Here is a 13725-nt window from a genome sequence, read left to right as displayed (position 1 = left end):
CCTTCTCCTGGCATGAACTGTCTATTCTCTGAGATGGGACAGTTTACCTAATTTTCAAGGTGACTTAATCTCCTGCAACCAGGTTGAAATTGTCAATATCCTTAGTTCATGATATTTTATTCATTTTATAAAGTCAAGTTTAAGGCAGAAAGCCCAGAGATGTGTTTTACTGGTGTTCGGTTTAAAGTCAGATACTAATGAATGGGAATAGAAGAGAGATACATGGAGACCATTCAGAAGAGATCAGCCATGTAAAGAATGACTTAAACAGAAGTTGAAAAAAAAAAAAAAATCTACCAAAACCAACAGAGGAAAGTACTTAAAAGAAGCGATTAAAGAGGTGACTTAAAATAAACTGTGTTTCCCTCATGGAGAAAAGATGTGGAGAATAAAAAGCAGTAAACAACTTCCTAAGAGGAATATTGCTTTAAAAGTCCAGGGATGAAGAACTGTAACAGGAAAACAACAGGACGATTTACATTGTCCAGCAGATCAATACAACAATAACACTTATGCATTTGTCTTCCAAATACTGATATCAGTTAATAATGTTTTATTAATGACACAAAAATTATTCCAAAAGTACTCCTTAAATGTATAACAAATTTGAAGTATCCTTCAACTGTGTATTTTTGGGTCTACCCACTTGTACTCTTATTGACTCAGGACCAAGACCATATATATTTAAAGCTAAACATTTTCCACATTTTGCCCTTCAGGTAGAAGGTGCACCATGTTAAGATGCAGTTTAAGACTATCAGAAAAAGAATTTGTGGTAAATCAGTTATTGGATTATGTCCATTCCATTCATTCCAACACAGAGAGAACTGAAAAATAAGAATCATATATTGTTAGATGATGCAGAAACAGTGAAGCCTGCACTTAAACTTACTGAAACAGTTTTTTTCAAGATCAAATTTAAGCTTAGAAATCTACTTTCAAGTGTAATGTAGGTAGCAAAAGACAATGATTAATACTCATTTCATTTAGCTGGTTCAGCAAAACACTTACTGTATGTGCATCCATACACTTCAATGCGCATTCCAATTCTGCCATTTGGATTCCAGTCCAAAGGCACAAAACGGAGAAATCTTGCTTTAATGGAATGCTGAAGTTTATAGTATATGACGCTGTCTGCATTTGTGTTTCCAGCAAAGGCCTAGAAGAAAATGAAAAAGAGATCAGCCACATCCATATTGAATACAGAAATATATGGAAGTATTGCTAATTTTTTTCATTTTTTAACTTCATCTGGCAAACAGTAAAGCACAGGAATAAAATGTAATTGTCAGTGAATTCCATAGGAACAACTGTTGAATCAATCTTGATTATTCTTCTGGATCAAGTGTTAAGTCATCTGTGCATTTAGTACTGACACCACACTCTGAAAAATCTCACATCTAAAATGTAAGTGAATGAAACATTTCAAAATCAAACATTGCTTTCACAAAATGTGTAGAGCACCCTGGCATTTCAGTTTATTGTACCATCTAATACTTTTTTTTAAGACAACAGAGTAAGCTTTATCATTTCCTCTTACCAAAAGGCTAGACAAATTTCATTGCAAATCTCTGTTTTAGATGCGTAGTAGGCTGAATCCAAAAAGTTCTCATACTGACAGACCATGGTGTTGAAAGACTCTGGTTTCCAACTAAAGAAACCAGAGCATTATTGAAAGGATTTTAATTCAGTGTTCTGTTGAAAAAGAAAAATCTAAATTTCAGGATTTTTTCTCAGGTCAGATATAAAAAAATAAAGTATTACCATAGAAACTTTTTTGGCACTATTTAACTGATAGGACTAATTTTTCTTTTTGTTAGATAAAGAAACATAAAGAAATGTAAAGCAGAATGTAAAAAATTTAAAGAGCTGTAATCATGAACTTTAGCATCCTAAAGACTGGAGTATATCTTCTGATTTTGTTGGTTACATGTTCGGATGCAGTATGGGTTTTTTTCCTCATTGCCTGTTTGTGATATGTCAAACAGAAATAATTTGTTCAAACATTTGAATCTAAATATCTGATAGGCAAAAATAGCTCTCTGAAATATTTTGATTATCAGAATTAAAAAGCGTACACATTTCTGGATATATGGACAGTACTGTTGTTATAGTTATAAACCACAGATGTAATTGCAGAAGAACTTTAGATATGTAGCTTAAGTTTTGGAAGCAGAGGTGAACTTCATTGCATTCATTATTTACCTTCCTATACATAAGTCTTTTCACCTTCCCTTCCCTGTACTAGTAAAATTTTAATAATCTCTGAACACTTAATAGGAAAAAAAAAAGAAAATAAAAGAAAAAAGAGAACAGCTAGTAGATGGGCTCATTACAGCTAACTTATTAAGCTAAAAATAAGCAATGAGAGTTAGTGACTCTGAGCGTCCACACCACTTTCATGTTCAGGCTTTATACGTTCACTATCACAGTGGGTGAAGGTGAAAACATGCAATAACAAACACTGGAGAAGAGTTACTATTTGGAGGGTGAGACCCTTCCAGACCTCTTGTCCCTTAAAATCCTTACTTGTAGTCTGCAACAAATAATCTGCCAAAGAAAGTGCCAATTAGTTTGTTGACTGAACCAGAACCCAGGTCACAGAAGTAAGTACTGTGAGCAAATGAAGTGTTCAATTAAGATTTAAATGTTTTCCAAAATCATTTTTGGATGGCAGCCATGTCATGAAAATTAGTTGTTAATTTTTGAGTACAGAATGAATATTGTTTGATTTTTTACTGCAGGGCATACTTAAGTCATGTGTTCTTAATTTAAAAGTAGTTTTTTTACTTCAGTAACAGCCAGAAAGTAATCCAAACTATTCTTTAAACCATTCAGAACGGTCAGTTTAGAAATCAATATTTTTAGCTGTCATTTTACAAAGCTTTTATCTGGGAAGAACACAAAGTGTATCAAGTTGAGTATTAAATGGGTCTTTATTGCTTGATTTTAACACTCTAAAGATTAAAATACATGGTTTGGGGATTTTTTTCAGTTTTAAATCTTTTCACAAGAAAAAGAGTTAGCAATCAGACAGCTTTTCCTCCAGACCAAAAATACTAAAGGCATATCTGAAGCCTATGGAAGTAGCTTGTAGGCTTCTTAGAGGAGAGGCATATTCAATGTGACAGATACACTTCTGTCTTTACCATAGCATGCAATTACTATATCACTGTCCAATCCAACAATCATTTAAACACACAACAATTAAAACCATATAATGACCCTTCCTCCTCCCATCCCTGTCTTCTTCAGACTGTTCAGATCACTTCATTTTTGTACCAAATCACTCAAAGGGAACATTCCATTATTCTAGATTATACAAAGCCCTCACAACCTACACAGCTATCTCATGGTTAAAAAGACTCAGTGTGACCCTCAGTTAATATGAATGTTACACATAATAAGCATTGTTTGCATAAATATTAATAAGGTTGTAAAGCTAACCCCTGATAATATAACTGCCTACTGAATCTTAATTGATGCTCTCACAGATTCTATATTATACTGCTTTTTAATAGCATGGAGACATACCACTTTTCTCAAAGAATGCTGTTTTTGAAACATGGGAATACTATATTACAGTTTAGCCTTAAATGGTAGCAGGGGCACTCAGCAGTATAGATATCTAAGTAGATAGCTCTTCACGGCCTATTGTATTCCACAAAGGAAAAGTACCCTGAGCTGTACTGAAGCCTGAAATGAAGGCCTACTCTCAAACTTGTTTTAACACTCTTACTCATTTTCTAACCCTGTGGTTTCTTTACCTTAAGTTATTTTAACTCTGCTCTGAAGACAGAATTATTCAGTTCATTATGGCATCAGAAATCACACATATGCTCTGGACTGTATTAATAAAGTTAAATCCTGTGTGTAGAAGGGCATCACAAAGCTCAGAACGATTGTGCAGGTAAGCTTACATCAAGGTAAGGTAAAAAGACAGTTCTTTGTTTCCCTCTCTATCCTCTATCCATAAAGCAAATATATTTTTTGACCAGGGATAGCACCAGCATCATGTCCAAAACTTCCTCAGCCAGTCAAAATGTCCCCCATAGGTAAAGCTGTGTATGAGACATACACTGTGTATAGTGAGCCACCTAAGAACACATGATACTTATCTACAAATGCAACTTTTACTCTATACTATATATACACTGTTAAACATACTATATGACTAAATAATATGCACGATGTTTTTACATATATTGTTTACCCATAGTAATAAATATTATTCTATTCATTATAAATATTACTTCATATTAAATACAAATATTACTATGTTAAATAAGTATACTTAGATGCAAATTCTCATTTCATGTTTAATGATAAGAACTGGAAGAGGATCCCAACCTGGATAATTTTGTCAGAAGGGAAAATTTAGCAGTGAGGTACTAGTGTACCTCAAGAAGGGTCTGAGCTTCTTCATGTGTTTTAGAATTCTACTACCAAAACCAGCAAAAGCAGTTGACAAAATCAGTGTGAAGTAACTCAGAGCTGTTCATATGAAATACTCGCTGTTGTTGCATGATGATGGTTATGCTTTGGAAACACTGTCAAGACAAACTGCCTGTACAAGTTTTTCTGCTTATGACACACACCAAAATGGTAGTTGTAATAGTGCATAGGGTTGTCACAAAGGGAATAGAAATCCCAGCAGACTACTGGCAATTTATTCACCTTAGAGCATCGTTCATACTACTCTAAAAATGCTGCAGGATTAACCCATATCGAGCTCTTCTGAGAACAGAGTTCAAAATCAATTTTCTCCTATAACTTCTATCTAAGTTCATATAGTAGTTTTAACTATCTACATCTCAGTAACAAAAGGAGTGTTTATTCAAGTTAACCTAGCACACAGTACAATTAACATCAATGTCAATGAAATATTCATTGCACAAGAATCCAAACCTTCAGACTCTTCCTTCTCATCCTATTACCACTGTGGGAAGTTACTGTTAGTCTTCTGAAGTCGGTCCTAAAAGTCAGCAGATGTGAACTGTTCAGTTAAAGTAAAAAATTCAGTGTGAATGTCCTTCACTCTGATCAGAAAACACTGTACCAGAAAACGGTCTCCTTTACTTGATCTCCAGATTGGAATTATGGCTAGGAGAAAATGATTGCATAGATAAAATGATCAAAGATTTTTAGGGTTTTATTGGTTATAATCAATGATTTATGCAAAACTGAACAGATCTATTAGCTATAAAATATTAGCAGTGGCATCTTAGTGAGGGGTCTTGTGACGGAAGTTACTCCCTGTATTTTTCACCAGGTCTTGTCACTGAATTGTTTGAAGATATAGTTGAACTATACTAGTGTAATCTTAAATTCACAAAACCACACAGCAGTTCCACATATTCATAAATATGACTGATTATAATCTTTTCTTCAAAGAAGGCTGGTGTATATTAATGACAACATGATAAATATAGACCAGATAGAAAAAAACCTGGCTAGAAAACCATCATAAATTCTTGTTCTACTTAATGTCTACTGCTTGTAACATCTTCCACTATTTCAGTAGGAAACTACTCCATCTGGCAAGTTCTGATGCATTTACATCATCTGCACTTTGTGCCCATCATCTGACCAGGTCAAAAGAAAAATATCTGTCCAGTTATAGCAATAACATGATTTCTAAGCAAAAGAGTGGAGGGATCTTAAAGTCACTGTCATGCTGCAACCATGACTAATTACTGTCAGATATATTGATGTCATGCACAGGATATTATGTCTGCCCTTTCATTCAGTGGTTCCCTCAATCTATCATCTTCCTGAGTTACAATGGAGTTTGGGTTTGTTTACTTTTTTGCTTGTTCATTTGTTAAGTTTTTTTATTATACAGAAACTTCTAATGTGCTTGCTTATAAGATTTCAGATGTTTGCAGCATACTGAATTAATCATTTAATATCATAAACTTGAGTGATGAAATTCACAAAGTACAATTCCATTTGAACACGCTATTTGAAAAACAAAAACTAAACAAATAAAAATTTTAAAATTCCCTGAAAGGATTTCAGATCTCTGAAAAGAGATTTCAAATACTACTTCACCTATAAGTATATTTTTCACTTAGTGTTTTTGCAGTACATTAAGAATATTTTAAGGAATACCATTCAACATATTTTAAATATCTCTTAATTCATTGTGCTGTAGCATTTGTCATTAAGGTATAATTTATTCTACTTCTAGACTGCGAGTTCAGAATTGGAATCTTCTAGCTTTTAGCACTGAAAATACTATTTTTTTTCTTACAGAAAATTGTTTGACTTACCAAGAAGAATACAATTCTCACATTTAATTACTAGCCATCTCTGAGTGCTATTAAAATTACAAATGACAAAAATGGACTATTGAGTACTCTTCAGAATGTTCCAAAATACTATTTATTTTGCAACTGCATTACTAATAGTTTTACACATGATGAGCTAGAAATGTAGAAAAGGAATTTATTTAATTAAAGATTACATTGTACATAGTTATCTTCTATAGCTTCCCTTCATAAGAAGTTACTAAACTGTGTCTCTGCTCATTATAGAACACCTCAAGGTGAATTATTCTCATGTATGATGATGAAAAGCAGGAGGAGAGTGGATATCTTTTGAAGAAATAAAACTCTAGCTACTATATATATAAAACTATAGCTAGTTATTTCAAATTAGTCAGTATCCAAAAGAATTCTCTGAAACACTCCAATTCCCACCTGTAGTATTTTTTACAGTTTATGGCAGCACATTAGAGGGAATGCTTTACTGTATTGAAGTGGTTAGTTGACCAGTATGACTGTGACCTCATCCTCTCTGCTGTCTACTGATATTTCTTCTTAGATTTAAAACTCAAGCTCTCTTTTTTCATGTTTATATTAACTAGTTCATAGCCATGTCCTGTTACATGGTCCTGTCATTTGGCTATTCATGCTCCTTAACTTTAAGCTCTTTTTTTTTTTATGTAACAATGAGAAATTCTAGCACCATAGAAGTGTGTTGGATGTTTTCCAGCTTTTAAACAGCAAAAATTTCCTAAAATTCACAGCATAAAAGACAACAGGCAGTGAAGGATGCAAGAAATACATCATATAATTACAATGTTCAGCAAGAAGATTGGTATGACCAGTGGAATTCCTCTATACACACACTAACTACACACAATTTCTCTATAAACTTGAAAAGATAGATTGTTCCTTTTACAGTTCCCTCTTTTGAGCATTGTTTAAAATTAATGTCTTCCCAAAGACTTGCAAACTAGATCAATGTTCCTCTGAAAAGTGCTAAAGGACAGCTAAACATCAAAACCAAATTAAGCCAAAATATTTAAACTTCAAACAAAACTATAGAATCGACAAGCCATAACATACCTTTAACCAATAACTGGATTATATTTTATGCCATGTTGTTTTTTATTCTATTGTGCTTTGTTTGCTGAAAATACCCTCCTAAAAAAGTCACTTGTGTACTTAGATTTATGTAAGCAGTGAATCTATGTTTCACTTATAATATTACCTAAAGAAACATTATCTTGAAACAGTCTGAACAGAAAACATTTGCAAATAAATTTTAAAGAACAAAAAGAAGCAAGAAAACAATTACTAAAATTAATGAGACCACTATAAATGTCAAAACACTTGAAAAAATTGTTATCATCACCAATTCACAGATAGGAAAATTCCAAAAAAAGCAGGTTAAATGTTCAGCACACTGTGAAGTAGCTGGTGAGACATCCATATAAACCTGTATCTCCCACCACCTAGATTTAATCACTGCAGCTTCCTCTTTGGCAACAGTAATGTGGAAGCAGTATGACTGTTGTCACTATAATTTTTATTAGAAGGGGATATCACAAGCTTCAATATAAGTAACAGGTGAAATTCAGAAACTACTTTTTTTAGTTGAAAACATCTCTGTAGATGCTCTGTGCTAGGTGTCCCGCCAGCAATCTCATTTCTTTACTCTGCAAAATAAACACTTGGGTATTGTACACAAGTGTACTAAAAGCATAGACATCACTGGTGAGTTTAATTCTGCATTATTTGAAAACTGGCTGAACAGCTGGACCCAGTGGCACAAAAGCTCTGTGGAGCCCATTAATGAGTGGTGTACACCAGGGGTCAATACTGTATCCAATACTATTTAACGTCTTCACTAACGATCTAGATACTGGGACAGAGTGCAGCCTCTTCAAGTTTCATGGTGACATCAAAACTTGGAGGAGTGCCTGATACACCAGATTGTAGTTCTGCAATCCTCAACAGGCTGAAGAAATGGACCAACAGGAACCTCATGACATTCAGCACAGGGAAGCACAAAGTCACCAAATTAAACATGAGTCAGCAACAACCCCCAGCAGCGTTACAGGCTTGGGGAGGAGTGGCTGGAGAGCTGCCAGTCAGAGAGGAACATGTGGGTGCTGATTGACAGCCGGCTGAACATGAGCCAGCAGTGTGCCCAGGTGGCCAAGAAGGCCAATGGTATCCTGGCTTGCATCAGAAATAGCGTGGCCAGCAGGGACAGGGAAGTGATCTTACCCCTGTACTCGGCACTGGTGAGGCTGCACCTCCATGACTGTGTTCAGTTTTGGGCCCCTCACTACAAAAAGGACATTGAATCACTTGAGTGTGTCCAGAGAAGGGCAACGAAGCTGGTGAAGGCTCTGGAGCACAGGTCTTATGAGGAGCGGCTGAGGGAACTGGGGTTGTTTAGTCTGGAGAAGAGGAGGCTGAGGGGAGACCTCATTGCCCTCTACAACTACCTGAAAGGAGGTTGCAGAGAGCTGGGGATGAGTCTCTTTAATCAAGTAATAAGTGACAGGACAAGAGGGAATGGCCTCAAATTGCGCCAGAGAAGGTTTAGACTGGATATTAGGAAGTATTTCTTTACAGAACGGGTTGTTAGGCATTGGAATGGGCTGCCCAGGGCAGTGGTGGAGTCCCCATCCCTGGAGGTGTTTAAGAGTCGAGGTGACATAGCGCTTAGGGATATGGTGTAGTTGAGAATGGTCAGTATGAGGTTAATGGTTGGACTAGATGATCTTCAAGGTCTTTTCCAACCTAGATTATTCTGTGATTCTGTAATATGTCATTATTACAAAGAAATCTAATGGTAACCTCAGCTGAATTAGACAAAATATGGCCAGCAGGTGGTGGGTGATCCTTCCCATTTATTCAGCACTGGTGAGGCCACACTTGGAGTACTGTGTCCAGTTGTGGGTTTAAGAGAGAAATGGACATACTAGAGAGAGTTCATGAGAGGGTCACACAGATGATGAAGGGATTAGAGCATCACTCACAGGATGAAACGCTGTTCAGTATAGAGAAAAGGAGGCTCAGGGGACATATTTGAAAGCAGGACACAAATAAGATGGAGCCAGGCTCTTGGCAGTGGTTTCCCATGATAGGAAAAGAGGCAGCAGGCACAAACTCAAACACAGGAAGTTTTGTCTGAACATAAGGAAAGCTTTATACAGTAAAGAAATTTCTTTTTTTCAGAGACCTAGAAGGAGGTTGCCCTAGGAGGTTGTGCAGTCTCCATCTGTGTTCCTGGACAAACAGCTTTAGGCAACCCTGCTTAATTAGAGGTGTTAGACCAGATGACTTCCTGAGGTCCTTTCCAACCTGAACACAAGATTCTGTGATATTTGGTTTCACATTATAAAATGGAGGGTTTGTGTGGACTTCTTTTGAGGCAGGTGGTGGGAGGCAAAAAGGCAAAAACCCAAAGCTCATAATGTGACACCAGACTGAAATTCCAGTGGAACCTCTGTGAGGCTCAGACATCTAGGTCCACCTCCTCCGTGCTGTGGGGACTAACAGCGTTAACACCTCCATTGCAATGAAGTCCACCAAAAACTTGACATACAAACCAACCTTCAGAGATACACATTCCTTTCAATACTCTCTGAATATTAGGTTGATGTTTGAACCTTTTGAAACATTTCCTTTTTCAGTGTTCTCTTCTCCTTTCTCTTTCCTTTGGCCAATTTTTTGTTTTCTTCTTTAAAAACGCTGGGCCTATATTTCCTCTTCAGACTTCTTATTTCAATCATGATCTTAAAGCTAAACAGTTCAAATTTTTTTGGTGTGTGCCACTGGTGATGGTGGTGCAGTTTTGCACCACTTCTGTCGTCTTTACCTTTCTCTCTTTCTGGGAAATAGTAAGTCATGTATCACAGCTGGCTTGGAAACCACACCTGGTAAGCATTCAGTAAACTTTCACACTGTTCTTACAGCTTTCCATCAGTGTCAGTCAGAAACAGGACAACAGGGTAAACTGTACCAATATTCTTTCCATCTATCTCTTTCTGGTATTTATTCACACTGCGTGAGTGTTTTATTCACTGGGATATTATGTCATGTTTCTTTCTCTTTTTCGCCTTTCACTCTGTGAATGGAAATCTCAGCATACCTTTACGTAAGAGAATATATACAGAAGTAGATGAAGAGAGGATGAGACTGCATTTACCAGGTAATATATGAAAGGTGACAGCTGACATTTGTGAATGGACCCAGTACTAGAGATTCTTTCCGCATTTCTGTTTTGTTGTTTTGGATTTTGTTTTGTTTTTTTGAGAAACAAAATTTGAAACAGCTTGGTTTCATATTAATACAGAAGGGTAAGATTTTGATATCTAAAAAATAAGCTAACAACAAAAGTTTGTGGGTTTCTTTTTGCAGCAGTTGCAGCTGAATACCCCATTTACTCAACAGCATTGTGGGTGAGTGTAGATAGGGTATGACTCTAGGGCCCTTGAATGGCTATTGCTAGCCAGCAGAGGTCTATCACCAGTTAGCTACGCTCTTTTGGAAATGTGGTTAATAAAAACAGTGGGTTTTTTCTTTCTTATTTTTTTTTTTTTCTCCCTTGTTCAGCAGATCTGAAATGAAAAGGTACTTTATTGTCTAGATGTCACAGTGTAGGGACTAACGTATGCATTAAAAATATCTTTATGTAAACCACCAGAAACAACTACTTTTTGGAATTCTTACATCCACCTTATTTCCTGTTTCATTCACCCATATGTAGCAATAAATTGTATCTGAAGTAACTTGTCACCATTGGAGGGAGCCCTTGTATTAACACAACTGGGCACAACATTAAAGTTCATTAATCCTCCCTTAAAAAATTATCACAACAACATTTCTTTATTAATTCCCAATATGCAATTATGAAACCACTATGTTTATTAATACCTAAGCACATGTACCTCACTGATATTCCCTTAAAATTGAAAATATGAATGTGTTTCTTAATAGTATTACTGGAATTCTAAACAATCTTTATCCTCAATGACTTTCAAAGATTAGGTAATTCTTTACCTGAAATGAATATACATATACTTTTTAAAATATGGAACTGTAGTCCATGAATTTGTATTCTGATATTCTAAAGGTAACTGTGATGATCTCTGAGGGTGATAGCAAAAGCAGTTTTTAATGGAAGCATTATGACAATTCATTTTCACTTTTTTTTTTTTCTTTTTAATAAATCTGTTTGAAAGAATCTGTAAAATATGAACACACGGAATTTTGAACATGAGCTACAGTGTAACTGTTTTCTACTTTCAAATTAGTTTGAAGCTTAACAACTACTGTGTTGGGTAAAGAAATATTTTTGCTAACGTTATTTAATGTTGAGTGTCAAACCAAATACTTTTACACACTTAGAAATAATAAATTCCATAAATGTTATGAAATATTGTCAAAGAGCAGTAAAATATTTAACCTGTTTATTCCACATATTTACTTGTTAGAAAGTTGTAAAATTTTTGAGATAGTATATTTCTCATTATATGAAACTTAGGTATATGCTATTACAGTATAACATTCCTTCGTGTACAATTTATACTTTTCTCTGAAATGAGATTAAATGACCAGAAAGAAAGGAAGGGAACCTTACTAACTATGCAACACAGAAATGGCAGAGCAAATGCTTTGTAGCTCTTATGTCCTGAGGGTCACAGACAGTAATAGAGTTCAATAAAAAGGCTTCCTACTAAATTTATTTCTGTGGCTTTTCATATACGAAGTCTCACCATTTCTAACTTTAGAGAAAAGCCTGTATTTGAATTCTTCTGTAACTCATCATTATGGACTCACAATAGTGTATAACACAACAAGTTAACATAATGATAATCTGTTATTTATGTTGTTACAACTTTCGAATTAGTTAAATATTTCATCTGTCTCACCGAAAACTTCAGTGGTAAGTTATAACTTTTCTTTTTACATAGTACTTGCTATTCTGCTTATAAGAAAACCTGTCAAAATCAAGCAGCTTCCATGTTGTTTGCTTTACTCTGTTGAAAGATACAACGAAATGAAACCCCAGAGAAATTGAAGAGCTTAAGCTTTTCGGATAGGCTGTAAACAATAAGGCTCAAAGACCTTTCCGTATACTTATACCACTTCTGTATTAAATTTTAACAGAAATGTTCAGCAAGTGTATATTAAAGTTGCATTCAGAAGTAGTTACCAGTGACTAGGAAAAATTAAATCCAATGTGTAAAATATTTCCTGTTAAGAGCATTTGGAATACAAAAGCAGAGGTTTAGTTTTCAAGAAATGTCACAGTTCACCGTAGCCACACTGAAAATAAGATGGAACAATAGGATAATCCCCCAAATTAAAGTTTCCTGATGACATTATGTAAGTATCCTTCTAGTTAATCAAACTTCTAGCTGATTGCTTTTGTTCTGCAGTTACACACCTGCATTGAAATAAACTAAGACTACTTAATAGACTTTTATAGAAACAAAGGCAAAGTGAAATCGGAGCTATACCTGATACAGGTATTGAAATGATCATTCAGATAAAAATAAAGGTTAAAACTTATCACTTGTTTAATGTAACAAAACACAAAGGATTAAGCTGATGAACACCATCATATTCTCCCCAATGTAACTTCAACATGTAATTTTTTTTCAACAGATTTCCTATTTTCAACAGGTTTACTATGTCTGTGCAAGGCTTTAATTTTCACCAAGTCCTCTTTCTTCTGTGTTATAGGCAGTAAGACTCCAATACTTTGGGATGAAAAACATGGCTAGATTGATATATGAATCATTTGTTGTTCAGATGAAAAACCTGGGTCCTGGAGTCAATTGGTTATATGAGAATTTAAGTTGTCCATATGGATTCATTAGTCAAAATAAAATAGATTTTTAGTTTTTCTGCTTTTGGAGAAAAAAAAAAAAAAACACATGGATTTCAAGCTACCTTCATTATCTTCATAGCTTGAATTAGAAGTTGTGAAACTGTCAGGCTGAATACACTATAATTTCTTTCTTGGAGGATTAAAAAAAATAAACCAAAAAACAAAACCAAAAAAGAAGCCCAAACCAGAAGTTTAAGTTAGGTATCAGGAGACTATGATAACTTCTGTCTGAATATGAATAAAGAAAGGTCACTTTGTGAAAGAAAATATTTCATGTTTTATGATACTGTGATTTACTTCCTGCCATGTTTCATCTTTCTATTTGACCTAATAAAATCTAATAATGTTTTTTTGCATTCATGAGAAACAGACGCAAACATTTCAATAAGATTTGTTTCATCACTGATTTGGTTGATAATTTTGACATGTGTGTTGTAGCCACTTAAGACTGTTTAATACAATGTAAAAAACCTAACTGAGGAACACCTGTTCTTGGTAGTGTTCAACTTATTGAACATGGTGCTTAAAAACATCTGCAGTGTAAGCACAAGAGACAGAGACATCATGGAGCAAAGTCAT

The 13725-nt window shown here is 35.0% G+C and overlaps 1 protein-coding gene across 1 annotated transcript in view; it reads right to left on the bottom strand.

Annotated features, from left to right (window-relative positions):
* CNTNAP4 (contactin associated protein family member 4) overlaps positions 1-13725 on the bottom strand; it is a 244074-nt gene that overhangs the window by 91071 nt on the left and 139278 nt on the right. Inside the window, exon 4 of the mRNA XM_074812982.1 lies at positions 1012-1159. Coding sequence (XP_074669083.1) covers positions 1012-1159 — 148 coding nt within the window. The remainder of the gene's footprint in view (positions 1-1011; positions 1160-13725) is intronic.

The sequence above is a fragment of the Strix aluco genome, chromosome Z, assembly GCF_031877795.1.
Source record: "Strix aluco isolate bStrAlu1 chromosome Z, bStrAlu1.hap1, whole genome shotgun sequence".
Lineage (NCBI taxonomy): Eukaryota > Metazoa > Chordata > Aves > Strigiformes > Strigidae > Strix > Strix aluco.
This window is presented reverse-complemented; position numbering and strand designations above follow the sequence as displayed.